The sequence below is a fragment of the Emys orbicularis genome, chromosome 10 (genome assembly GCF_028017835.1).
Source record: "Emys orbicularis isolate rEmyOrb1 chromosome 10, rEmyOrb1.hap1, whole genome shotgun sequence".
Classification (NCBI taxonomy): Eukaryota; Metazoa; Chordata; order Testudines; family Emydidae; genus Emys; species Emys orbicularis.
In genome coordinates this window covers 90,203,992-90,231,257 of record NC_088692.1, presented here as the reverse complement: position 1 = coordinate 90,231,257, position 27,266 = coordinate 90,203,992, and the positions used below count along the sequence as shown (strand labels likewise).

At 64.5% G+C, this 27,266-nt stretch overlaps 1 protein-coding gene across 1 annotated transcript; it reads right to left on the bottom strand.

Annotated features, from left to right (window-relative positions):
* Positions 1 to 1,779: 1,779 nt before the first annotated feature.
* SEMA4B (semaphorin 4B) lies at positions 1,780 to 20,212 on the bottom strand. Its single transcript, XM_065412366.1, has 14 exons — positions 20,110 to 20,212; positions 9,332 to 9,492; positions 8,785 to 8,847; positions 7,932 to 8,030; positions 7,321 to 7,420; positions 6,737 to 6,853; positions 6,189 to 6,346; positions 5,710 to 5,891; positions 5,054 to 5,204; positions 4,484 to 4,694; positions 4,274 to 4,389; positions 3,329 to 3,495; positions 2,990 to 3,084; positions 1,780 to 2,564 (listed from the first exon to the last, which is right to left on the bottom strand). The coding sequence occupies exons 1-14, from the start codon at positions 20,210 to 20,212 to the stop codon at positions 1,780 to 1,782; spliced, it is 2,508 nt and encodes an 835-aa protein (XP_065268438.1).
* Between the last annotated feature and the right edge of the window lie 7,054 nt (positions 20,213 to 27,266).

The window sequence follows — 27,266 nt, the reverse complement described above, 5'->3', positions numbered from 1 at the left end:
GGGGCCCTTCCCCGCTGCAAGGGAATAGCTAAAGGTGAACAAAGAGAGCAGGTGACCTCCTGGCCCAGGCAAGAGACAAAGCCCAGAGGAGAAGGGGCTGGAAGGGGTTTCAGTTTGGAGCTAGCTGGGGACTGGAAGGGAGGGCAGATGGGTGTCTGGCTCACAGGACCCCAGAATGGACCCGGCAGAGGGGTCTGGTTCGCTGGATCGACAAGCTCTGTTTTAGACCATGTTCCGGTCATCTAAGAAACCTCTGTTTTACTGGCTGGCTGAGAGTCACGTCTGACTGCAAAGTGGGGGTGCAGGACCCTCTGGCTTCCCCAGGACCCCATCTGGGCGGACTCGCTGTGGGAAGCGCACGGAGGGGCATATGCTGAAGGCTCCAAGGAGGTGAAGCCCTGTGAGCTTCTTGCCCTGAAGACGGTCTGCTCCGAGGGAGAGGAGGCTCCCTAAAGTCCTGACTGGCTTTGCGGGGAGCATTGCCCAGGGACTCTGTGACAGAAGGCCAGCACGCAGGAGGAGCAACTGCAGAGAAAGTCCCTCCGCCCTGGGCCGGGGCTCGCTCCGCGGGGATGGCCTGCAGTCGGGGGGGGGGGGGGGGGGCGACTGGAGCATGCTCTTTGCACACCAATCTTCAGAGAATGGAGCAGGCTACTGCGCACGGCCCCGCTGGGAATGTTCCAGCCTTACTTTCCCATGAAAACTTGGCCGGGGGTAAAAGGCAGCAGGGGGACCCTCCGCTCCAAAGCCTGCAAGCTCCAGTGCTGGGCAAGGAAGTGGTTACAAGAAATGTTACAATGGATTGTCCCTGGGCTCTTGAACGGCTGAAACTTCCCCAAAGCCTTCAGGCCGACACAGCCCCAGCATGGGGAATTTCAGCCTGAGCGGTTACAATTCACAGAGCAGGGGCTTCTGCTGAGTGCAGGTGCCTCTCGCAGGCCCAGCTCTGCTCACAGCCCCGTTGCGCCCCATGCCCACGTGGGCAGCGCCCAGGGACCGCGCACTCACCGCTCACCAAGATGACATGTGGACTTTATATAAAAAAGACAGACGACAACAACTCATTTCTGTGCAAGAACGTCCACAAACGGTGTGAGCCGGTACGGTGACAGCACCCCCACAGCGGCGCCTGCTGCTGCTCGGACGTGCTCACCGGGGCTCAGTTCACATTGTCACATAGTAAAAACAACCCAAAGCACAAACGCACAGAACATGCCCCGACCCAGCTCTCGGCAGGCGCCAGGACGTCACAGCGGGATGTGGAACGAGGGGGATACGACACAGATGAACTCTCCTGCCTGGCCACAGAACAGGCTCCACATGCAGGCAGCAGCTTGCTCACACGTGTCAGTGTTAGACGTGCCAGCTCTGCCCCACTAAGGGGCACAAGTCCCCACTGCACCGCTCCCAGCACCAGAGCCCCTGGGCCTTCCCGGAACACCCTGCTTCTGCACCAAGCAACGGCCCCTGGCTGCCAGAGCTGTCCCACGGGTGGCAGGGCTGGGGCGAGGGCTGCAGGGGAGTGTGAGCGCCCCCCAGATACACGGAGGGGCTCTGCCTCCCCGAGAATGTGCGACATCGTGCTGGGCCCCCCCGCTTGGCGCCGGGCAGTTTGCAGGTCATTATTACAGCCGGGTCGGTGGCTGCAGGGTGAGGTGGGGGCGGCCTAGCCCCACGCAGCCCCGCCATGCTGCGGCCCTGATGACACAGGTCTCTGGGAAGGCTCAGCGGAGCCGGGGCTGGTGCGTCTCACGGGCTCAGCTCATGGCCCCAGCCTGGTCACACCACGGAGTCCCGGATTTCGGAGCCCAGCCGCACCCGGGGTCTCTGGCAGGCTGGAGAGACCTCCACGAAGCTCTCGCGGATGCTGAGGGGCCTCCTGTCCGACTGGGAGAAGGCCGGGCTGGCGCCCGGTGGCGCGTGCGGGGGGGTGCTGATGTAGTTGTCGGTCAGGGCCTGGTAGCCCTTGTGGTCGGGCGCCGTGCTGGGCAGGCTGCTGCCGTTGAGGGGCAGGCTCTCGACAGGCAGCCCCACCTTCCTGTGGCTCCCGCGGGGGCACTCGCCCTGCTTGAGGAAGGCCTTCATGCTGTCCCGGTGCCGGCAGAGCACGAAGAGCGCCAGCAGCAGCAGCGCCGCCCCGAAGAGCGCACACATAATCAGGAACTCAGGCCAGTAGCTCTTGCCGTCGTGCCGGGAGGAGACGCTGCCCACGGCAGAGGTGCTCCGGGAGGTGCTGATGGTCTCCATGGCGTCCTGGCCGGGCAGGGGCCTGCCCGCTGCATCCAGCGGCACATGCAGCACCGGGGCCAGCTCCTCCACCCCCACGCAGTAGCTCGCCATCAGCTTCTGGAAGCCCTCCTCCAGCGACCAGCACTCGTAAGTGCCCAGGCGCTCCAGGCTGCCCACCAGGATGAGGGCTCCGTCCGGCAGCACCAGGTAGGAGGAGTTGATCTGGGTCCCATTGTGCACCCACAGCCGCGAGGCCAAGTTGGACAAAAGCCGGCACGGCAGGGGCCTGACCGCGTTGGGCAGGAGCCGGATCTGCTGGCACTGCGGTCCTTCTGCTGCGGAGCAAGCCACACAGGCAGGTCAGGAACCGCTCCGGTCAGCCGCCTCCCCCTGCCCACGCCAGGCCCGGGTCACCCGCGGGGCAGCAACTGGGATGTGGGAATGACCGGCAATGGCCCAATGTCCCCATGACGGGGGGGAATGGGGGTGGCCATCGGGGACCCAGCTCCGGGCTGCGGCAGGGTCTACGCGCAGGTGAGGGGCGTGTTCTCACTCTAGGAGGGAGGCGGCAGCTGTGTGCTCCTAGAGCGCCCCCAGCTGGCCAGGCCCTGACGCCACCCGCCCTTCGGAGGGCAATGGCAGCTAGTCTGGACAGATGGGAGATCCTCTTGGATCCTTGTGCAGAGGTCCCAGAACCCCCGGCCCCACAGCAGGCTTGTAAACCCCAACCCCGCTGGGTCCTGCCCCAAGGCCTCCTTACCTGGGGGTCGGAGAAGGCGGGGGATGGGCAGGGACACGTTGCCTGCTTGGCAGAGCCTCTCCGTGTCGGCGTCTTCGATATCCTGGGCCCAGGGTCTGCAGGGGGAGACTCGCAGTCAGCGCGGTCTGTGCAGGGAGGGGGCGAGGAGCAGGGCCGAGCTGGGGGGGCAGAGCTGAGAGGGGTGAAGGTGGGGGCGGCCGGGCTGAGAGTGGCTGGTCTGAGGGGTGGGGGCGGGTCTGGTGGCAGCTGGGCGGGGCTGGGCTGGCCACGCCAAGAGGGGCGGGGGCTGGCGGCAGCCGAGAGGGGCGGGGGCGGGGGCTGGCCGAGCCCAGCACTTACTGGGGGTGCAGCTGCAGGTGGTACTGGGCGACGCTGCGGCAGGCCTCCCCGCTCCAGGCGCAGTAGGGGTCCCGGGACAGGATGCACTCCCCACAGCTCCTGTACAGGCTGCAGTTGGAGACGGGAACCTGGGCCACTGCTGCGTAAGAGGCAGCGTAAAGCAGGCCCTGTGCAGGAGAGAGCAGATTGAGAGCCAGCCCCAGCAGAGGGCGTGTGCCTGCGTGTGCACATGCGTGTGTCACCGAGGAGATGTCACCGGATGGGATCTATGTGGCAGGTGCCATTCCTGAAACCCACGTTTACCTGTCGTCTGTGTCTGAGATCCCCGCCCTGTCGGCAGGCAGGAAAGGGTTACGTGGGCTCTGCTGACTCCCCCAGGCGGGGGGGGAACCTCTCTGGGGAGAGAGGCTCTAGGGCGTGGGCTGAGCAGGCAGGGGAGCCCTGGAGCAGCCCAGCGGGGGCAGAAGGGCTGAGCCGAGCCGCTCTCTGGTTGTGAGGTTCTGTTGCTAAAGCCAAACCGGGGAGGATGGAGTTTGCCTCAGTTCTGCAGAGCAGACCCTGTCACCTGGCTCCCCCCAGGAGATGGGGCCGTTGGTTTTCCCTGATGAGCCTGTTTCAGGGCAGGAAACCCTACCCAGGGAGGGAGGGAGCCAGAGCCAGCCGTGCTGGGAGCCATTCGGCAGTGAGAGGAGAAGTGAGCCCAGGCTTGGCCCTGGCTCCCTCGGTTTGCCCCACAGGCTGACCGAGAGCATTTGGCCCCTCTGGGCGTGCCCAGCCCCAGGGCAGCAGGAGCAGGGCTGTGCAGAGCGCCATGCAGAAGGCAGCTCCAAGGCTGTGTATGGGAACGGCTCCTGCTCCCCCATCCCGCCCGCCCTGGGTCATGTTGCCTGCTGAGGGAGGGCAGGGTGAGGATGCAGGAGTTTCCCATCATGCTCGCTGGCTTGCCTGGCTCTGGTCCAGCAGCAGCTTGTGGACTGGGTGGCCGGCATGGAAAAGGCGGATCTCCTCGATGATGTGCACTTTCTGGTTCACGCTCACGGCCTTGTGCAGTCGCCCGTCGTCTGCAACGCACAAAGCAGGGGGCACTGAGCAGAGCCACCCGGGCTGGGAACACCCTGCCTGGCTGGCCCCCACGAGCTCCCTAGGGAGACGCACCTGTGCCCAGGAAGAGGACATCGTAGGCGTGGTGCAGGCCCCGCACGCGTTGCACGCAGATCTGCTGGTAGTGCACGCGGCTCTGCAGCAGGAGTGGCTGGCTCCGGATGGCACTGTCCATCAGGAAATGGTCCTTGATGAAATTCAGCACGCGGTCTGGCATCTGGAGAGAGGAGTTGATCTTCATGTGCCGCGTGCGGCTGGTGATGCACTGGTGGGGCGGAGAGGAAGAGAGCTAGACACACGGACAGCACAGCCCTGCAGCACCGGGACAGACCCACGGCCTGCGGTCCCAGTGCACAGCCCCCAGCAGGGGGCATTAGTGAGGGCAGCGACTGAGTGCTGGCGCCTTTCACACAGCCTCTCCTGGCCCCCTGAGCTGCAGCAGCCCCTGCTAACAACCTGGCCAGGAGCTCGAGGAAGATGCCCAGGGGCTGGGCGGCGCTGGAAGGTGGCAGTGTGGATTGGCTCAGGCTGTGCTGATGTGACCAGGCTGGAGAGTCCAGTGCCCCAAGGAGCAGGCAGGTTTGGGGCAAGTCCTGCCCGCTGTGCTGGGAGAGGGGGACGTACCGCTCCGGGCCGGGGCTCTGGCACAGGGCCGGTGTCTGTGTACCACTGCTGCGTCTCACGGTTCACCTCCTTGTAGAGCCCGCTGAAGGCCTTCTGCACGTCGTGCATGGCGAAGGCACATACTGCTGAGCTGCCCGGGCCCCCTTTGTTCCTGGCACCAGAGGGGAAATCAGCAGCTAAAAAGGGTCCTGGAACCACCCAGAGACACCCGGCCCCTGCAGGCTGGGCACAATCCACCCTGACACACAGCTCCCTGCAGCACCTGGACCAGGCCAACAGCTGGGACACATAACGGGAGGGGAAGAGCCGTCAGCAGCTGCAGGGAGCAGCCCCTAGTGGGGAAAGGCCCCATGTCCCATTCCCCGCCCCTCTGAGCCAGCCAGTCTCCCACCGTGGGGCCAGACGGGAGCCGGCGCCCCCTAGTGGGGAAAGGCCCCGTGTCCCATTCCCCAATCCCCTGATCCAGCCAATCCCCTACCCTGGGGCCATATCAGAGACAGCACCCCCTAGCGGGGAAAGGCCCCCGGGTCCCATTCCCCACCCCCCTCTGCTAACCCAGGCCAACCCCTCTGCTGGCAGTGCCCCAGGGAGACGCCCTGGTCTGGGTCTGAGCGGCTCTAGCTGGAGCCAGCTGCAGGGCCCTGGCCCACGCTCACCACTGGGAGGTGAAGACGCCGTAGAAGACCGTGTCCCTCCAGCGCCGCTCGTCCGGCGTGAGCACGAAGACGTCCTGCAGCACGTTGAAGGGGAACCCGTCGTCGGGGCGCGAGCACAAGAGCTGGGCCTTGAGGAACGTGGTCCACCTCCGCTGGAGCACCCGCTCCCCGCCTAGGTCCCCCTGCCAAGGAGAGAGCGGGCGTCACCCTGCGCTGCCCCGGGCCCCCAGTGCAGCAGAGACGGGCGGTTGCTCCAGAAAAGCGGAGCCTGGAGAAGCAGGCGAGCTCTGTGGGCAGCAGGGGGCGCTGCAGGCCCAGCCACAAGCACATTGGGTGGGGCCCATCAGTGACACATGCACGGCCTCCCCTCGCACAGGTGTGACTCTACCTGCATCAGTTTGCACATGTGACCGACCCCATCACGCAACCTCCCTGGCACGTACACGTGACCACCCGCCCGAGGACACTACGCGGCTCACCTTGCACACGCGGGCGATCCGCGACACGATGGTGTTCTCGAAGAAGTCGAACTCCTTGCCGGTCTCGCTGAAGAAGAAGTACACCTTGTCGTCATCCCCCTCAGAGTTGCCAGGCGGCAGGCTCTCCCGCAGGTAGGCTGAGCCCACGAAGGCTGGGTCTGCATCCCAAATACAGAGCCCTCAGTGTCAGCCCCCTGGGACCCCAGAGCATCCTGGAGTCTGGGCAATTCGTTGCTGGGGCCGAGACGCAGCCTCCTCTGGGGAGGAGTATGGCAGTGACGGGAAGGAAGGAAGCTGAGCTTGCCTTGGGGGGCTCCCAGCCAAGCAGTGACCCAGGCCAGCCCTGCTTAGCCTGGGAGAGGGGACAGGAGGGCAGCCCAAGGCGAGAGGCAAAGTCTGACTGGGACCAGCAGCCTAACCCCACCCCATCCCCGCCAGGCCTGGCGGACACCTCCTCGTGCTCCTGGAGCTTGTCTGGGCCGCCTGTTGCTCGCCCCTGTCCGGGTGTGCCTGGGATCGGGCCCTGCCCTGCCCCAGCAGCCCTGCACCTTGCAGCCAGTTGAGGGAGTTCTCGGTCTTGAGGGAGATGCGGCTCTCCTGGCTCCGGTAGATGGTCGGCTCCTTGCCCTGGAAGTCGCTGACAGTCCCAGCGTAGAGCTCACCATCTGCCGGGCAAAGACAGACCCGCTGGCATAAGGAGGGACCGGTTCCTCCCTCCCCGCTGCTGGCACTGGGTCCAGAGCAGATCCAGCTGCCATCTCCCCTCATTCGGGGCGGCTGCGCCAGGGGTTCTCCGAGCCCGCGCCAGGGGTTCTCCGAGCCCCCGCCAGGGAGCCGTGCTGCAGTGCTCTGTGCCAGGTCTATCCCGCTGCTGGCGTCCAGCCGAAGGTGCGTATCGATCCGGCCAGAGGGGACAGAGAGAACAGAGCTCCCAGGCGTCTCCTATGGCCCGGCCTGGCAGCGGTGAGCACCACGCGTCCCTCTGCCAGGGGACCAGCGTCACCCCACTGGCTCCATCTCCGCTTCCGCTGGCTGATCCTCATCCACGGGCCGGGCCGCGGGGTGCATAGCCGTTCCCCCCATCCCCACCCCCACCCCGGGAGACCCAGGGGAGGTACCAGCCCCTCCTTACCGACCATGATGGCAGTGGATTTGTATTCGGGGTCAAAGGGACAGCGGCCTTTCCCGTCCTCCAGCAGCAGCTCCCTCGCCTGGCTGAAGTTCTGCACATTCTGCAGAGGAGAGGATGCTCGGAGCGGGAAGAGTCAGGTGGGGGGGAGGCGGGACCAGGAGGAGAGCAGGAGCCGGGGGGGGGGGGGGGGAAGGCAGGTGGGGTGTCTCCTGCCCTTTCCTCACGTCCCCAGGGTATTTCACTGGTCAGGTTACTGAGTCCATCCAAGTCCCTCCTGCTGCCCCATCACACCCCAGGGCCCTCGCCACAGCCCTGCGGTCCCACCAGGGAGAACTGGGTGCAGGAGGGATCGGCTCTGGGGCCCACATGCTGACCCCTAACTCTGCGCCTGGCCCAAGGCTGCTCAGCTCTTCCCTCGGGCAGCAGAGCGTCGAGCTGGGGAATAGTGAGCTCTGTCCCCGGGGTGACAGGGACTTGTGCTGCCTCAGAGCCCGGCCACAGGTGCAGGGAGAGCCCCCAAGCCAGTGCTCCCTGCAGGGGGAGTGGGGCCGTGGAGGGGCCGTGGAGGGGCCGGGCGGAGCTCGCACGGAGAGTCCCCGTGCAGCACTCACGAGGTAGGTGCACACAGGGCTGAAGGCGCCGGTCCCGCAGGCGTACAGGTGGCTGCTGTTCAGCTGCAGCAGGATCTTGATGTAATTGTGACAGTCCCTCTGTGGGGAAGGCGAGAGGCACCGGCTCAGTCTGCCCCACACGGGGTTCGCTCCTCCCCAGGCACAGCACCCACAGCTCCTGCCAGCCCCGTCACCCCACCCTGGGGCCAGCCCCGCCACCCTGCTCCGCCCAGGTTCCGGGCCCGGCAGGGAACAGCCCTGGGGCCCCGGGAGCCCAGCTGGAGCGACCAGGGGCCAGAGGAACACCAACCCCCACGGGACAGGCCAGGAGCCCGGGCCTCAGTTTCACATCTTACCCAAGAGACAGCACCACCAGCAGCACAGTGCCCCTTAGTGCCACCCTGGGGCAATGGGGCCAGCCCAGACTGCTAGGGGAGAGCGCCCCCTGCTGAGCTCCCCACCCCACTACCTGCACGCAGCGCCCCCTGGTGCCACCCTCGGGCAATGGGCCAGCCCTGACTGCCAGGGGAGAGCGCCCCCTGCTGGCCCCACCACGCTCACTGCAGCACAGCGCCCCCTAGTGCCACCCTCAGGCAATGGGCCAGCACTGCCTGGAGAGCACCCCCTGCTGAGCCTCTGCCCCACAGCACCCCCTAGGGGACTGCATCCAGGCAGCGCTATGACGAGAGCTGGCTGCAGGCCCCACTCTGGCTTTCATTGCCCCACTGAGCACGTTCAGTTCAAGGCCTCTCCCCAGCTATGGGCCCATCTCCCCAATCCTGGCGCTGCTGTCCCATCCCCGCTGTCTCTTGGCACAGGCAGGCTGGCAGTGCGCTGTGCCCCGGGGGCTCACCTGGGGGTCCTTGCCCTTGAACGCACACTGCTTCTTCCTCTCCTTGTCCGCGCTCCAGGGCAGCTGTGGGTGAGGGGGATGGTTATCAGGAGAGCCCTCCCTGGCAGTGCCCCCGCTAGCAGCCGGCACGGCCCTTCCCCCGGTGACAGGCCCACAGCTGCCGCGGGGCGTCCCACTGCCGGCCACGCTGGGAAACGCTGCCTGGGCGCGGGAGCAGCTGCCACGCCGGAGGCTCAGAGCCCAGAGGCGACAAGGAGACACCCCGCTCCCCCCAGGCCAGGGAGCCAGCAGGGTGTGGGGTGCGGGAAAGCCGAGAGGGCCCTGCTTGGTGCTGAACTCATCAGTCCCAGCTTGCTGTCCTGCCGGCTCCCAGAACATGCAGCCACCTACAGGGCTCGGGAGAGACACTGGGAGTGCTGGGGAGGGAATCTCACGGGAGCCCCCGTCCGTCCGCCCGCCCGCCCAGCCAGCCAGCGTGCTCCCTCCGCCCCAGGGGCTGGTCCAGCCACCCCTGCGCCCGCTCTCCCGGCACTGCCAGGCGACTTACAAGCTGGTGCTGCGGGCCAGGCTGGAAGTGGCTGGTGTTGAGGGCGAAGAGGAACTCGCGCGCCCCCACATACAAGGTTCCCCCGTCTGGGCTCAGCAGCAGGGTTGTGTAGTTGGTGACTCCGTCCTTCTCAAACCACCACACGGGTCTCTCGGAGGAGCCTGGGGAGAGCCAGCAACATGCCCATCAGTGCATCCGGGGCTCCATGCTTAGAGCCTGGGCAGAGAGCCAGACCCACCCCTGGGCATTCCAGCACCCCACGGTACAGCCTGATCCCCAGCTGTGGCACTGGGCAGCCCCCAGCTCTCCAGAATCCACACGCTGGCACTGCCCGCTGCTCCCTCAGCGGGGTGGCTCCTTCCTCCCGGTACAAATGGCGAGGGGATGTTAGTGCTCATGAAACGTGGACTCACCCCACCAACTCTGCCGGTGCCCCTCAATCCTGACCCACAGCCCCTGCTAGCCCAGCTCTGGGCACTCCCACAGCTCTGCCGGTGCCCCTCACTCCCAACCCGCAGCCCCTCCTAGTCCAGCGCTGGGCTCCCCACAGTTCTTGGAGCCCTGAGGGCTCACAAGGACCCTGTGGCCATTTCGTGACAAGAAGCTGGCTAGGCCCTTTGACAGAGTGGGACTTTTCTGTAATATTCTGTATGAACACTGTGCGTGCCTCAGTTTCCCCTATATGCTGCATCAACTAGCAGTGGGGAAAAGGTTGTTCACTCTCTGCAGAGAGCCAGGTGTGACTGACCTAGCTGTCTGGGGTACGGCCACTCCAATGCCCCGACATTTGGTACCTAGCAACTAACGACCATGGATGGCCCATGCACACACCCCTCCCCCCTCCGCAGGAAGCCAGCCAGCTTCGCCTGGGAACAAGAACAAGGACTGAGAGGGGCCAGGCAGGGTTGTTAAGTGGAGGCTGTTGGAAGCTGGAGTCTCCTGAACTGGGACAAAAGAGGCATCATAGGACTCGGGGCAGCCCAAGATGGACCAAGCCCTGGCTGGGTTGGGGATTGGTCCTGCTTCGAGCAGGGGGTTGGACTAGATACCTCCTGAGGTCCCTTCCAACCCTGATATTCTGTGAGTCTATGACCAGGCTGTAACTTTGTTCTCTGTGCTACCCCAGGCCTGCCTGTGCTGTGTGCAGCTAAACCCGGCTGCCGTGCGAGGCAGGAACATTCTGCCATGAGCTCGGAGACATCCAGTGCCCCAGCAATCCCCCGCCACAAGTCCCTACCTGGGAAGGGCTCAGGGGAGAGTCCGGGCCAAGCCCCTGGGGCCAGGCAGAGGCAGGTTCCTGGGAAGGGCATGTACTGGTCAGGGAGGCAGTGCCCAAGGCCCACGCCGGTGTCAGGGATCCCGGCTCTGGGACAATGGGGGACACTGCACAGGGCAGGCCGGGGGACGCCTCATGGAGCTTCAGCCCTGAACCCCGCTGGCCTCCCCAGCACTCCCCCCCCCCAAGGAGGGGGTGCCCCTGAGCAGTGGTGCCTGGGGCAGCGGGGAGGAGCTGGGGCAGGGCTGTGAGGAGGGAATCTGAGGCAGTGGGGTGGAAGAGGGGAGACTGGGGCCAGTACTGCCCCCCCCCCATGTCCCTGCTCCATCTTGCCAGCAGCCATCTTCGCTGCCCCCAGCCTCCCACAGTGAGTGTGGTGGGTAGGAGCAAGGGGGCCTGGCACAGGGACAGTGGGCCGGGAGCAGGCAGGTGCCACTCTGGGGCTGCCAGGGCACCTGCCCCATAACTCACCGCCCACGTAGCATCGCGCTGGGCACGGCTCCCTCTGCCTCCCCCATCCCAGGCCACGACTCCTAGACCCAGCAGCTCTCAGGGGACCAGGCCGCGTCGCCCTGGCGCTACGGCTGTCCTCGGGCCTCGCCTCCTGGGTGCTGCTGCAAGGCAGCTCCCAACCCCCAGCGCCCCCCTGCCACAGGGCCCAGCCCAACAATGCCCCCCTGTGCCAAGCCTGGGGAGCCACTGCCCAGGGCTTGCAGCACCATGGGCCAGCCAGACCAACTCCCATCCGAGGGCAGCACTCTGCCCAGTATGCTGGCATCACCCCTCACCCCCTTGGTTACAGACACCCCCTCAACAGCCCCTCCCCCCAGGGACACCCCCTCAGCAGCCAGTTACCAGAGCCCCTACAAGCCCCCCTGCCCTGACACAGACAGGCTGTGCCACAACACCGCGCCACAGCCACTTCCTGTCTCTGCACTAACACAACAGCCAACCTGCCTGCCCTTTGCACCCCCACCCATCCTGCCGGCCCTCTGAGTGCCCCACACAGCTCGGGGCGGCCCAGCGGCTCTAGCTGCAGCCCTGAGAGCTCATTACGTTGCTCAGCACCGGCTGGAGAGCTCCCAGTGCCTAGCCAGGCGTGAACAATTCCCAGCTCACCCCCCCGCGCTGCCAGCTGATTGCCAGGATCCAGGGACAGGCCCAGCGCTCAAACCACACAAAGTGCTGTGCTTAGATTCACAGCAGCTCTCGGAGAGGTGCAGCAGGGGAATAGCCAGGCCCGGGATGCAACGCTCCGGCCCTCCTAGCCACATGGAGCAGTGCATGGTGGGAGCTGCCCCCTGCCCGGGAGTCGACCCCTGGCCCCGCAGAGCTCCCGGCACGGGGGGAGGGGGCAAGTCGATCCTTGGCTCGGGGGCTGGAGCCTATTTCCACAACAGAATCGCTAACGCTCCAGCCCCAGGGTTCCAGCCACACGCACCGCTGCAGGCCCGGGCCGGGCTGTCCAGGGTCGGTGAGGTGGAGCGATTGCCCGGGAAGGATGGAGCCCAGCGCAGGGTGGCAGCGAGGACACAGACCCCCTGGCAGCCAGCGATGTGCAGAGCACCGCACGCAGCTGGGCAGCACAGCGCCATGGGGAGGCCACAGGCTCACCCCGCCACCTGCCCTGCAGTTAACTGCCTGTCTCAGCCCCAAAGCTGCCCCACGGCCAGCCCCGTACCATAGCTGGCAATGCCCAGCCGGGCCTGGCTGACGATTCACACCCGGGGGGGCCTGACCTGACCTCTTGGAAGCAGCACGGCCTCCCCAGCCCAACCCTTCCTGGGCCGAAGCTCCACCTCCTCCGGCCAAACCAGGTTTGAAGCACTAGCCACAGCCCCCCCCGGCTGACCCCCCCCAGGGCACTCGCCCCCTCCTGCACCAGCAGCAAGGACAACAGGGAATCATGTCGAGGGCCCAGGGACTCCTGTGCACGCAGATGCAGCCAGAGCCACGGAGGGGTTTCCTCCACCTCCCCGAGCAACGGCAGCCAGGTGGAGAGCAGCGTTCTTCCATCCCCTTCCTGCGTCTCCACCGGGGGCCAGTGTAGATAAATCTCTGCATTAAGCATCTTCACATAACTTTGTATTATGCCTCTATTTTCATAGAACTTTGTATCAGATCCTTATATAGAAAACTTTGTATTGAGCCTTGTTATAATGTTAAAATAATGTCTTTTTGCTAGGAGTAGAATAAGATCCCCTCCCCCGCCCGGTTAATCAATTGCCCTGTTGAATGAACAGGTGTGTGAATGAGGAAGGCAAGTACCTCCAGACAGCTGCAACCATCACCCTTTTTGAACAGCATTGGGACAACACCCAGAAAGAAGCAGCACAAAGGACCAACCGACACAGATACAGATTTGCATGAGAGGGAAGCTGCTATAAATGTGAGGTGTCTTGCAGAGGACCCTGGGTCTTGTCTTATCAATGTCGGAGCATCGATCCGTATCGGCAGAAGCCCGGCTCCACCAGGGCCGCCCAGAGGATTCAGGGGGCCTGGGGCAAAGCAGGGGAGCAGACATACTCACCAGGCGGTGCTCCAAGTCTGCGGCGGCGGCGGGTCCTTCAGTCGCTCCGCGTCTTCGGCAGCACTGAAGGACCCGCCGCCGGACAAGTAAAAAGGCACCTCTAGCCAGGAAAGGGATTCTCAGCCAGGGCTCGCGGGGCCCCTGTGGGGCTCAGGGCAAATTGCCCCACTTGCCCCCTGTCGCGGAGTGTGGGGGACTCAGGGCCCTGTACCCCCGGCTTCCTGTGATTCACCGTGACTCTCAGCCAGCCAGTAAAGCGGAAGGTTTATTGGATAACAGGAACACAGTCTACAGCAGAGCTTGTAGATACAACCAGGACCCCTCAATCAAGTCCTCTTGGGAGTGCAGGGAGCTTAGACCCCAACTTGGGTTCCCTGCATTGCACCTCCCAGCCCAAAACTGAAAACTCCCAAAAATTACTCCAGCAGCTCTCTCCCCCCTGCTCCTCCTCTCCTTTGTTCAGTCTCCCGGGCAGAAGGTGTCACCTCTCCCACCCCCCTTCCTGGCTCAGGTAGCTCAATGTTACTCCCAGGCTACATTCCCAAGTCAAATCTGCCCCGCTCCCTGCTCCATCACACCCCCCCCTCTGGACGGCCCTGGGCTCCACCCCTTCCCCATCTAACTCACCTGGCCAGTGAAGTTAAGGGGAGCAACTAATTGGTAACAACAACAAGACGGAGTGTGTGTGTGTGTGTGTGTATGTGAGTGCATGAGTGTAATATAGATCATATGCATAGGATACAGTGCTGCTTGATACATGTATTACCAATAAATGTGGCGCTTTGCCTTATTCCCCCTGGGGGGAAGATAGCGCAGTGGTTTGAGCATTGGCCTGCTAAACCCAGGGTTGTGAGTTCAATCCTTGCTATTTAGGGGGCCATTTAGGGATCTGGGGCAAAATCAGTACTTGGTCCTGCTAGTGAAGGCAGGGGGCTGGACTCGATGACCTTTCGGGGTCCCTTCCAGCTCTAGGAGATAGGTAGCGCTCCATATATTTAAAAAGATCCTGTCAGTACTTTAAGTACAACACCGGAGGGGAGGCATCACTGCGCTGCTGGGGGGGGAGGGGGTGTCACATACATGTTATGTGCAGACCAGGCCTCTGCAGAGAAACACGACATTCACATTGCCAGATCGAAGTTGTCACAGTTCTACACCACCACCACATTCCTACCGGATGCCACCAGGTCAGGCTGGGCAGGCTTGGGGGCCGAAGAGCTGCCAGTTTGCTGGCCTGTCCCCGAGATGGGCTGGTTTTGAAAGCCCGCTCTGCAGGCTGGGAAGCGTTTGTTCTGGTTTCGGTAGCTGTGCATCTCGACAGGACGGTTTAGAGCAGCAGAGGGGAGAAATCTCCCGACAGACAGCAGAAGCCAAAGCAACTCAATCACTGGCCACTAACTCAGCAGGGAAAAAATAATTTTAGGAATTCTGGGTCCAGCGCCCTGCCGCCACCCAGTTCTGGGGTGAATCAGGAGCAGCAGCATGGAGTCAAGCTGGTGGGAGAGGAGTGCCAGGCCCAGAGACAGCCCACGCCATGCTCCAGTTGTAGAACACCTGCACAGTATTCTGCTGCCCTGTGAGAAGCAGCCTGAGCAGAGACTGACCTGCCCCCACCGCATACTGCTGGAGGGGGAAGACCTCAGGCCACGCACTCAGACCCCAACCCTGCGCTCCTGATGCTCAGAGCCCATCTGCCCACATCTCCCAGGCATGCCAGCCTCCTGTCCCAGTGGACAACCAGTGGAGGGGGCAGCACGGACAGGTTTGGAGAACAGGCAGAGTGGGGTTCTGGCTCTTTCACCCCAGGCAATGTCTCCTTTGGGCAGAGGGCTGGGAGATTCCAGGGGGGAAGCCGAGAGCAGACAGAACGGGGCATGGAACGGAAGTGCTGGCTGGAGCCCTGGCACACCCTGCCCCTTGCCGGGAGGCAGCTCCCAAAGGGCACTTCAGGACGGGACTCCGGGCTCCTGCAGGGCTGACTCACTGCCGAGCAGCTGCAGTTACCTGCCCTATGAATGGGCAGGAAACCGGGCCCCGGAAGTGCTTCCTATCCCCAGTGAGGAGCTCTCTGACTCACAGCCCCAGCCTCCTGCCTGCCCAGGGCAGCAGCTCTCAGAGGGGGAGGGCCGGCGTCACCTCCACCTGGCTGTCTCCCCACTCAGCACAAGGCTACTGATGACAACTCCTGCAAGTTCCCATCCCAGATCCCCCTCACAGGGGTCTAGCCACCCGGGCAGGACAAAATCAGCTGGCATGAGCCTGCAGGGCTGGGAGAGCTCCCTGCTGGACCCCCCCCCCCTCCTTGCAGGGGGCACCCGCCCACTGGCTGGCAACCAGAGCAGGGGGAACTGGTGATCAGGACTCCTGAGTTTCTTTTCTGGCTCTGCCGCTGCCTCCCTGTGTCTCTGTGCCTCGGTTCCCCGCTGTGCACCGGGCGGGTTAGTGACCCTGTCCCATCTGTCTGGGAGCTGGGGGAAGGTGATGATGACCCACCCAGGCCAGTACTATCGCTACGACTCCACCTGCCCGGGCAGGAATGAGCCACAATTGCTGTGGACCCAAAGCTCCCAGCAGCCACAAGGAGCAGACTGGGCCAGCTGGCAGTGACTGTGCAGAAGGGCCCCCACCTCCCAGCCAGGCTCCTTTGGGCACTTGACATGCAGGGCCCCAGGAGCAGCTGCTCCGTTCCAGCCTCCGGGCAGGGCCCTCTCTGTGCTAGCAGGAGAGACAGGGAGCTCTGAGGCCCACGCAGGTGCCAGGCACAGACCTGGATCCCAGCCGAGGGGTCCTGCCTCTGCTGCCCCCGTGCCCAACAGCTGCCAGGCTTTCAGGGACATCCCGATGCTGCTCGGGGCCCCTAGGCAAGGTGCCCGGAGCCAGCTGGGAGCGGAGCAGCCCCCCCGGCAGGGCCGGGGATGGGGCCCTCAGAGCAGCACAGGGCCCCAGGTACAACCTTCTCTGAGCCCGCACCAGCCAGGCCGGTAGTGGGAGGGGCAGGCATTCCTGCCCTGGTCATGGAGGCAGCTCTTCCCTGAGCAGCCTGGCAGGGAGCCTGCACTGCAGCCAACGGGACGTGTTGGGACAGGACCTGCTGCTTCCAGGCAAACCTGCTGGAGGTGAATGAGAGCAACTCGCCCCGCCCCGCCCGCCCGCGCGCTCCAGTGGGCTGCGCTCAGGATGGACCCTCTTCCCCGCCGGCGTGGTGCACAGGGCAGGCCCCTGCTCTTCTGGGAGGACGGGCAAGGCCAGGCCGTGCTATCCATCCGAGCAGCCTCCCCACACCCACAGACTGGAGCGGAGCTGTACAGAGACCAGGCCCATAAACCAGTGTGGGCACGTGAGGCTGGGATGGGCCCACCTGGGGCAGGGATTGGAGGCAGGGCTGAGCCCAGCACAAGCCAGAGAACTGACCTGGCACGTCACGGGCAGGATGAGGCATGCACAGAGCTCTAGCTGTCCCGCCCAGCACCACGGGCCCGATCCTGATCAGGGCATCTGGGTGCTACCATGTACAACAGACACTGCCCCTGCCCCTGAGCAACAAGCCCCAGGCAGCACATGGCCAGCGAGAACCTGCTGCATTCCCCCTGCCAGAGCAAAGGGCGCCCAGTCTGAGCTGCCAGCGAGGAGGGGAGCACTCCCCGGGGCAGCGCTGGGCAGGGCAGTGCCCTGCGGGCACCCATGGGTCACTGGCCTGGCCGCAGCCGAGCAGGAGGGAAACCCAGGTGGCAGGCTGGGGTGTTACTGGGAACAGACTCCTGCCGAAGGCTGCAGAGTTTGACCCCGCTGGGTGGCAGGGAACATCCCTGTGCATAGAATTATAGAATAGACTCATAGAATATCAGAGTTGGAAGGGACCTCAGGAGGTATCTAGTCCAACCCCCTGCTCAAAGCAGGGCCAATCCCCAGACAGATTTTTTTTTACCACAGTTCCCTAAATGGCCCCCTCAAGGATTGAACTCACAACCCTGGGTTTAGCAGGCCAGTGCGCAAACCACGGAGCTATCCCTCCCTCCCTGCCTGTCCACCCAGCCTGACGCGCAGTGCTCGCTCTGCTGCAGGTCCCCAGTGCCCCATCACCGCGGCCCTGAGCATTCTGCAATCGGGAACGGCTCTACCGTCCCAAGGCCCTGCCAGGGTGGGCAGTGCTGCTATCCCTGCAGTACTGCGACCTGTCCCAGGCTGCCCAACCCATGGCTAGTCCCCGGCCACTGGGCAAACCATGCTTCCTGGGCTCCGACCTCACCCAGCAGCTGGGAGCAGGGCAGGGCCCCCAGCATAACCACACAGGGTCCCGAATGCTCAGCACACAGGACAGACCACCAGGCTGCTCCCCTTGGCCCTGGTGAGCACAGCCTGAGAGCAGGGGCATGACGGACGGAGGGGGGAAGTGCCAGAGCCGTGCCCATGGGAGAGGATGGGATCCCTGCAGAACACCCTGGCAAGGATGCCCTGGGGAGGAGCCTCTGCTCCCAGCAACAAGGCAGGATAGGACCCAGTGGAGCGGAAAGCAAACCCCTTCTCTCCCCAGCGACCTGCTCATGCCAGGCATGGTGGCGCTGCCTTCTCATGTGCAGGGAAGTGCCAGCACCTCCCCTCCCCACCATTCCAGGACCCAGTTCAAAGCCGCCCTCTCTCTTCAACCCTCCCTGGACCGGCTCCAGCCAAACACACAGACCCTGCCGTTCCCCCGCCCCTGCTTCTCCAGCCTGGCCTCTGGGCTTTCAGGCAGCCCTCCCATGCTGGGTGCAGAAGCCTGCTCTGCAGCGTCTGCTGCTGGAACAGCCTCGCTGGGGACAGCTCTGCCCGACAGCGCAGCTCCCCCAGCTCCTACTGCCTGGGAGCGGCTCTTTCATTGCTTCGCCCCGTCCATCACTTACACCCCCAGCCTGGCCCTATGTACCCCTCTGCTGGCAGCCTGCCACGCAGCAACCATTCGGAGGCAAGCTCTGGCTTGCGGGGCTAGGCAGGGCACTGGTGTTTCGCAGCCTCAGCACCTAGCAAAGGTGTCACAAGCATTTCAACACCAGGGAGAACGTAGGCTGCAGGATTGCATCACGGAGTTGCAGAACCGAGCACCATCCCACTGGCCCCTGGGGGAGGTCAAAGGGACGCTGGCAAGTGCTACACACATCACCTCGTGAGCTGGGGCCAGAGCCACGGCGGGGCAAGCCCAGGCCCCCTCCACTCTCTGGGGTTCGCTGGGCTGGTCACTATCCCCGGCTGGCCCGGGGTTCCCAGCCCAGCAGGGAGTTCAGCACTTTCCCCGATCAGCAACAAACACCAGACGGGACAATTCTGCCCAGCTCCGGCTTGCGCAGGAGTGGGTTCAACCCGCCGACGTCTGGGCCCAAACTCCACAGAGGAGTCCCTGCACAGCCCCCAAGCCCAGCCCCTTAGCCCTCCGGCTGGCCTACCCCAACCACCTCACCGCCTAATTCCTCCCCCGCTGAGCACCAACACGGGCACAGCCCTGTACTCCTCAGGGCAATGTCAGAGCCCCTGTGGGGAGCTGTGCAGGAGAGACGTCCCCTGAGACTCCGCTCAGCCCCACACCGAGGGAAGGGTCCCCAGGCTCAGCTCAGAGTCAGGGGCAGGGTTAGGACGTCCCGGAGCAACACTGACCGTCCCCAGAGAACTCTCAAGCTGCAGGCCCAGCCCAGGGCAGCAGGGTGAGGGGGGATCCCCCCTGACAGCATCACCTCCCCTTGTGCAACAGGTGCCGGAGGCAGGACCCAGGCAAGCTGGGTCATTGGGCAGGTCTGGCTCTACAGTGTATAACTTTCCTGCTGTGGCCAATGAAGGCTGGCAGGGGGTGAGCTGGGCCCTGGGAATCGGCCACCAGCAGGACTGAAACCCTGCAGCTCCAGAGAATGGGGCCAGCCAGTGTGCACAGGCCCTAACCGGGCTGTCCCCTGCCCTCACCTCCCCTGCCCCTGGAGCCAGCGGAGGGGCCTAAACGCAGCAGTCAGGAGCCACTCCCAAAAGCTGCTGTAACCCCGGCCCATGCACGGGGGCCAGTGAGTTGGGTACGACTGGCATGGCGCTCTGTATGCTGCCACCGGGGCAGGGGCATATCCCTTAGCAGGTGCCCATCTCCCAGGGACACTCCGCCAGCCTGGCGGGACAAGAGCCCGAAGGGCAGTGCTGCTAGCACAGTAGAGACAGACACAAACGCAGCCTCAGCCCAATCCCACTGCCAGCCCAGCCGCTCCAGGGGAGCCAGGCCAGACTCGTACATCACACGCCACAGGGTGGGGAGGACGTTTCTCTGCTCTCCCGGCTCCCACGTCCCCACCACTGGGAGCAATTCCACACAAATCCCCATGTCCCAGCCCAGCCCTGCCCATCCTCCCTCCCAGGGGCCACACAGTGCAGTCAATGGGGCCAGAGACACAGCCCCCCCATGGAGCTCCTAGCCCCAGGCCCCATCCCGCTGCATTGACTAGCACAGCGCGCGGGGCACTATGGGGAGGCCCATTTGTGACACACGTGGGTAGTGCTGTGCCGCTTGCTGTGCCACAGAGGAGTGTGTGAAAGGCTCTGCACGGCTGGAGACCGCAAAGCACTGCCCAGGGGAGCGGGCATGGTCTTGCCCTCGTGTCTGCTGCTACAGACGTGCATGGGCGTGTAACACGCCGTGTACCTGTTGGCAGTGATCTCTGCCCCAAGCCTCAGCTCCTTTAGTGTCCCCGCCGGGCTCCCCCCGCCTGCCCAGTCCATCCTCCCTCCTGCCGGCCCCGCGCCCCGCCACAACCCCCTGCCCACAGCTCCGGGGGGTTCTCCTTCCAGCCGGCCCTGCCCGGGCAGCTGCGGGACCCGGGACCCGGCTCCCAGCGAAGCCGCCGGCGCCTGGCGCGTCCCCGGCAGGAGACTACGGGCAGGGCCGGGCTCAGCGGGGCGCAGGGGGCGCGGCAGCGAAGCCGGGTCGGGGTCCCCGGGCGAGCCCCAGCGAACCCGCCCCGCACTCACCGTAGTGCAGGCTGACCCGCGGCACCGTCTCCTCGGAGGCCGAGAGCAGCAGCAGGGCCCAGAGCGCCGGGGCCAGCAGGGAGAGCGAGAGCCCGAGCCCCATGGCCGGCCGGGCGGGTCCGCTCCCGGGCAACGCGGCCAGCGGCGGCGGCTCCGAGTCCGTCAGTCCGTCCGCCCGCCCCCCGCGTGGCGGGGCCTCCTGCGGCAGCCGGACCTGGGGGGAGAGAGCGCTCAGCGTGGGCGGCCCCCCCGGAACCCCGCCCCCATGCTCCCGGCCCGCCCCAGGGCCAGCCCCCCTGCCCCACGGAACCCCGCCCCGCCCCACGGAACCCCGCCCCCATGCTCCCGGCCCGCCCCAGGGCCAGCCCCCCTGCCCCACGGAACCCCGCCCCGCCCCACGGAACCCCGCCCCCATGCTCCCGGCCCGCCCCATGGAACCCCGCCCCCATGCTCCCGGCCCGCCCCAGGGCCAGCCCCCCTGTCCCACGGAACCCCGCCCCACCCCATAGACCTGAGCCCCACGGCCCGCCCCATGGAACCCCGCCCCCATGCTCCCGGCCCGCCCCAGGGCCAGCCCCCCTGTCCCACGGAACCCCGCCCCACCCCATAGAACTCAGCCCCCCGGCCCGCCCCATGGAACCACGCCCCCATGCTCCCGGCCCGCCCCAGGGCCAGCCCCCCTGTCCCACGGAACCCCGCCCCACCCCATAAAACCCAGCCCCACGGCACCACGCCCCTATGCTCCCGGCCCGCCCCAGGGCCAGCCCCCCTGTCCCACGGAACCCCGCCCCACCCCATAAAACCCAGCCCCACGGCACCACGCCCCCATGCTCCCGGCCCTCCCCAGGGCCCCCTGCCCCACGGAACCCCGCCCCCACCCCATAGACCTGAGCCCCACGGCCCGCCCCATGGAACCCCGCCCCCATGCTCCCGGCCCGCCCCAGGGCCAGCCCCCCTGCCCCACGGAACCCCTCCCCACCCCATAGACCTGAGCCCCACGGCCCGCCCCATGGAACCCCGCCCCTATGCTCCCTGCCCGCCCCAGGGTCAGCCCCCCTGTCCCACCGAACCCCGCCCCACCCCATAAAACCCAGCCCCACGGCACCACGCCCCCATGCTCCCGGCCCGCCCCAGGGCCAGCCCCCCTGCCCCACGGAACCCCGCCCCCATGTTCCCGGCCCCCCCCCATGGAACCACCCAGCCCCCCTGCCCCACGGCCCGCCCGCCCCACGCCCACCAGCCCTCGGCCCCACGGAACCCGCCCCATGGAACCCCGCCCCCATGCCCCTCGGCCCGCCTGCCCGCTCCATGGCCCCACACTGCCCCTCTTTCCGCCACACCCACTGCCCCCCAAAAGCAGCCAGACCTAGTGGGAGAGAGCGCTCAGAGTGGGCTGCCCCACGGCACGGCCGGCTCCACGTGGATCACCCGCCCCGTGGCCCCTCCCCTGCCTGCTCCACCCCATGGCTGCCCCCCACAGGCTGGCAGCCAGACCTAGGGAGAGACAGAACTCAGCATTGGCCAGCCCCACCAGCTGCAATAGCCCCATCCCCGTGCCAACCCACGGCCTGCCCCCAGTGTCAGTGTGAGCACCCACTGCCCCCTGCAACAGCACCCACTGCCTGCCCCCCACCAGTGCCAGCACCCCCAGCACCCCATGCCCCCACTGTGGGAGCACCACTGCCTCCTGCAACAGTAGCCATCCCCCACCCTGACTGTGCCAGTGCCAGCATCCCCACTGCCACCCCACAGCATCGGAACCCCCCATGCCACCGCCCACACACACCCTGCCCCACAGCACCATCTCCTTCCCCACACACACACAGTCACCACCACACCACAGCCACGCTCCCAGCACCCCCAACAGCGCATGCACCCTGCCACACACAGCCCTGCCCTTCCCATAGCCCTGCCATGGCTCCACTTGGCTCCCAGGGGTGGCTGAGGCTGAGCTGACCCCACCTAGACATACACACCCCATTCTGTCCCCACAGCGATCTGTCCCCCTGCACCCTCGCTGGGCTACCTCGCAGAGCCCTGCCACCCCCCACCTCCCCCACTGTGTTAACGCTGCCCCCTGCTGTGCTAGTGTCTGCTGCTGTCACAGCCCTCTGGCTCGGCCCCTCCGCCCCCCAGAGCATGCAGCTCCCGGCCCCAGGGCCACACACTCACCAGAAAGCAATCCTAGTACCTTTGCAGGCAGACAGGGAGCCCTGGGGGACTTCCCACCCCTAAAAGGAGGGGGCCAGGGCTGTGAGCAGTTTGGGGCTGGCACCGTCCCCCCCTCTGTGAGTGTGCAGCGCCTGGCACACAGAGCTGCTGCAATACAGAGAACAAACAGCCAGGCAGGGCATGTGTCAGGGAGCTCACAAGTGTGGGTTTGGGGCCGCCCAGGCAGCACTGGGCTCGGCTCTGTGAGCCCAGCTGGGAACTCAACATGTTTCTCTGTATGTCCTGCCAGGCCAGTGCCTCCCAAGATGGGCGTCCGTCTGCTCCTGCCTGTGTCGGGGCAGGACACCTGGGCCCAGCGGAGTCCCCATCCTCAGTGCAGCAGAGTGAAGGGTTGCAGCGGTTTCCTGCGCCTGCCTTGAGGAGGGGTGACTGTGCACTGCAAGTCACAGCTCACCCCTGCCCTGTGCTGTGCTGGGGCTGAGGAGTGCAGCTGGTGCAGGGCCCCGCTGGAATGACTCCCATACACACGTGGGCTCAGTGCCAGGAGAAGCCTGGCAGTGTGCCCAGGACTGGCAGACACAGTGTGGGACCAAAACATCCTTTCAGCGCCCGGCTGCAAACAAGCTCCAGCTAGTTCCCCTGGCAATAGGCCCCTGTAAATCCATCGGCACCTGGACCCCAGGCGCTTGGCTCTACCAGCCTGTCTCTCCCACCTATGCTCCTGGTTATTGCTCTGCCACTGGGGCAGTGCCGGGCTGGGCCCGAACAACAACCAATTCCTGGCCAAGACACAACTAGTTTACTTTCAGATCAGCCAATGCCAGCCAAGACTGTAGCCGTGTGAGCTTTCCCCAGCAGTGCCCTGTCAGCACCAGCTCGGACCCCAATGCCGTGAGCTTCCCCCAAGCAGTGCCCTGTCAGCACCAGCTGGGACCCCAATGCTGTGAGCTTTCCCCAGCAGTGCCCTGTCAGTGCCAGCTGGGACCCCAGTGCTGTGAGTGTCCCCTAAGCAGTGCCCTGTTGGTGCCAGGTAGGACCCCAGCAGGGTGAGCTCTCTTCCTCTCTAATCCCATTGCTAACGCCAGAGCCTTCCTGAACTATAGAACTTTATTCTATTGACTGAATTTAAAAATTATTTTGGGCAGCTGGGAGAGTGAGAGCAAACCATGGCCCAGAGCCAGGGCCTAGACGCCATGGGGATGGGCACCTGGAAGACTCAGAACCCATCGGCCACCTGGCATGTTTGGAGAGCTGCTGTTCACCTGCTGCCTGCTCCCACACAAGTCTGAGCCTCACACAAGGGCCCAAGGAACTGACCACAGCAGCCAGGGTCGGAAGCTCTGCAAGTCACCGCAGGATGAGCTTGGTGCCTGCAGCCCCTCACGCTCCAGCCCCGCAGGAAGGCAACTGCTTCCAGGGCGGCTGATGCCTGCTACACAGATCCCCTGAGCGCTGCCTCCTCCCTAAGAGCAGCCTTGTGCCCGGAGAGAGCCAAGCTGCCTGGGCATACCTCGTCCTTGGCTGTATAAATACTAGGTAGAAGTGGTGAAGTGAGCTTGCCTCTGTATGCAGCCCTGGTGAGGCTGTAACTGGGACAAGGTGTCCAGTGCTGGTCGCTGCACGTCAAGCAGGTGGGAGAAGTGCTGGAGAGAGTTCCAAGGAGGGCCACAAAGCTGATCCGGGGGCTGGGAAAGAAGCCTTGTGGCTTAAGGAGCTAACCAAAGAGAAGGCTGGGAAGTGCCTGGATCCAGGTCTCTAGCAGATCTGAGAGTCAGAGGCAGAGGTTTTCAGCCTTCCTGACAAAGGTACACGAGATCCAATGGCGGAAAGTTGGGCAAACTCAGCGTTGAAATGAGATGTGGTTTCCTGGCAGTGAGGGTGATCAGACACTGGAACGGCTGCGAGGGGCAGTGGTGGACTCCCCACCGCTTGGAGTCTTTAAGAGAGAGTAGATACTTTTCGAAGGGCCGTGCTTTGATCCAGCTTCTGGGAGACACTCTACAACTGGTGCGTGTGGGAAGCTGGGCTGGGTGGTCACGGGGGTCTCTTCTGGCCTTGCCATCTGTGAGTGCCCCTGTTCAGCCCCTTTCTTCCTAGGCTACGGAGAACAGGACTGCCTGCCTTGCCCTCCACACCCTCCTAACACTCAGCTTTGCACCACACAATAACTATAACCTAATTTCAGGCTTCAGGTGGTCACCGGTAGGGGTCAGGAAGCAATTTTTGCCCCAACACACAACTGACCAGATTCTGAATTATTTGGGGAAGTTCTCTGGCCTGTGATATGATACAGACTGAATGATCCATCAAAAAGGCCTTGGCCCCATGGCTTGCCTGCCCAGCGTGTTCACAGCCCACCGGGGGGAGGATGAGCCGGGGCTGCCCTTGCTGAGCCTTCCCCAGCAGCGCCAGGGATTCCACACCAAGTGTGGATGGAGAAGAGACGCCTCAGTGGTGCCTGGCCAGCAGCCTGCCATACCCTCCCTGCACACGGGCAGCTTTCTTCCTCTTCCAGGACGGGCCCAGGAACTCCTGCCCCGCAGACACTGACGCTTTCTTGCCCTTATGGCTAAGGAGGCCCAGAGCGCCACTGAACGATGCCAACAAGGCCCCAGGTGTCGGCCTGGTACTGCGGCACCAGCCCCCGGGAACAGAGAGAAGTCCTGCGCTGGCCTGTTCCAATGGGATGAGCTTCCAGCAGGGCCCACATGGACGGGTTCCTTCACAGCCCCACTGGGGCTCAGCTCCGGGACAGCCCCTGGACGCGACAGCCACGACCCAACATCTGTGGCGCCTGCTTTGTCCCGGAGCGCCCTGGCTTTGAGCCTAGCTCGGTCCCTCCCTAGACAGGAGATGGATGCTGTCAGGGCCGGGGCCTGGACATTGGGCCCCTCAGCAAGTAAGGGTCAGGGCTCCCTCCTCGAGCTGCTATGTGGGGTCTGGGCTCCCCTCCGTCAGGACAGGGGAAGGGATCAGCCCTCACCACTGTCACTGTGCCATGAGCCAGCTGCCCACCCTGCTGCAGCCATTTCACCTCCTTGGCTCCAGACACTGGGGCCTGGGACTCAGGGGCCCAGAAGGTGCTGGAGATCAGCGGGGGAGGGGAGGGGAATGTGCAGGGGCCCTTTGGAGAACCACCCGGGATTCCTCTGGAGGTTACCATGGCAACAAATTAGTAATGACTGTGACATTTTGCCATGGCAACATGAGTGAGAGAATCACCCTGATTTGTGGTTGCCAAGAATTCCCAGGCTCGGGCTGGTGCAAGGATCCCAGGCCCCAGCCCTGTGGGGTGAGGAGCTGGGGCCAGAGGGGAGCGAAAGGCAGAGGAAAGACCGAGCTGGGAGTCCAAGGCCAAGGCCACGGCCACAGGGCGTGGGAGCTGGTGGCTCAGCGGGCTGCACTGGGCTCGTCACTCGAGAGACCTGGGCTCACGGCTGGCTCACTGATGAGCCCGGGGGGTCATATCCTGCCTCAGCCACATACCTACTGCAAAATTATCCTGAGAGCGGGACCCTGCGGCAGCCAGGCAGGACTGGACTGGCGGAGAAAGAGGTGGGGGGTTGGTCAGGGCTGAGAGGCAGCAACAGGCTAGCGGGGGGCAGGGCTGGGCTAGCAGGGGCTGCAGGTCGGTGTTGGGGGGTGGGCACCGGCAGAGGTGTGGGTGGGAGGAGCCCAGGGCTGGGCTAGCAGGGGCTGCAGGTGGGTGCTGGGGGGCACCGGCAGAGCTGTGGGTGGGAGGAGCCCAGGGCTGGGCTAGCAGGGGCTGCAGGTCAGTGCTGGGGGGCACAGGCAGAGCTGTGGGTGGGAGGAGCCCAGGGCTGGGCTAGCAGGGGCTGCAGGGGATCAAGGCACTGTACAGACCCTTCTAGACTATTACATCTCAGCTCTGCTCATTCAGGAACCTAGGTACTCAGACGATTTAGCCGCTGGCAGGTCACCGGTTGCCCTGGCTGTGCATGCACATGGCTTTGCCCAGGTGGGACAAATGCCCCGAGGGTACAAATGACAGAACTATCACAGAGTGACACATGGGGGCAGGGAAATCTCAGACACAGCCCGATTCCCAACCCCCCTGGAGAAGTACCTGGCGCCTAGCGTTACAGAGCGGAGCCCACAGCCATGGCACCTGAAGCCGTCCTGTCCTCCCTGCAGCTCCTGCCTCAGTTCTGGGCCCTTCCTCCCCTGGGTCACCTGCTTTGTTTACCAAATAGCTATTTCTCTTCCTTCCTGAGCTCTGTGCTCCTAGGAGACTGGCTGCTCAGCCCCTCCCTGCCCCACCTGACGGGCCCTTAGCCCACGAAAACCCTGCAAGGGGAGGGTGCTGCCTCAGCAGTGTCATAGCTGGTGCTGGTTCCGCAGGGACCGACTCCCCTGCAGTGGGGGCCTGGGTCCCATCGCAGAGGTGAGGGGTGCTGCAGAGGAAGGGGCTGGTGTGGTGGGGGGGTTCAGCTCTGAGCATGAGGCTGGAGTGAGGTCCAACCCCCTGGAGACGCCAGCCAGGGCAGGGCCGTGACCCTGGCACAGAGAGGATTTCACGCTCAGCAACTCGAACCCGCCCCCCATTGTCACCCATGGCTGCTGTTGGTTTTTCCCCTCCCTTGATGGCATCATTATTAGAGAGAGCAAGAGCCACCAGTCAGGAGGGAGCACCTCTGCCATGGGACCTGGGGACTGTGACATCACTACACGTTGCTATGGGAGCGGGCGTGACATCACCACACGTTGGTATGGGAGCGGGCATGACATCAGGGGGAGGGATAGCTCAGTGGTTTGAGCATTGGCCTGCTAAACCCAGGGTTGTGAGTTCAATCCTTGAGGGGGCCACTTAGGGATCTGGGGCAAAATCAGTACTTGGTCCTGCTAGTGAAGGCAGGGGGCTGGACTCGATGACCTTTCAAGGTCCCTTCCAGTTCTAGGAGATGGGATATCTCCATTAATTTATTTATTTAATTTATCACCACACGTTGCTATGGGAGCGGGTG

Coding starts and splice junctions, on each gene's coding strand:
- SEMA4B (XM_065412366.1), bottom strand. CDS start 20,212: ATGGGGCTCGGGCTCTCGCTCTCCCTGCTGGCCCCGGCGCTCTGGGCC. Junction 6,854..7,320: donor ATCCACTGCCATCATGGTCG/GTAAGGAGGGGC, acceptor TTTGCCCGGCAG/ATGGTGAGCTCTACGCTGGG. Junction 5,205..5,709: donor GGCGTCTTCACCTCCCAGTG/GTGAGCGTGGGC, acceptor CTCTGGTGCCAG/GAACAAAGGGGGCCCGGGCA.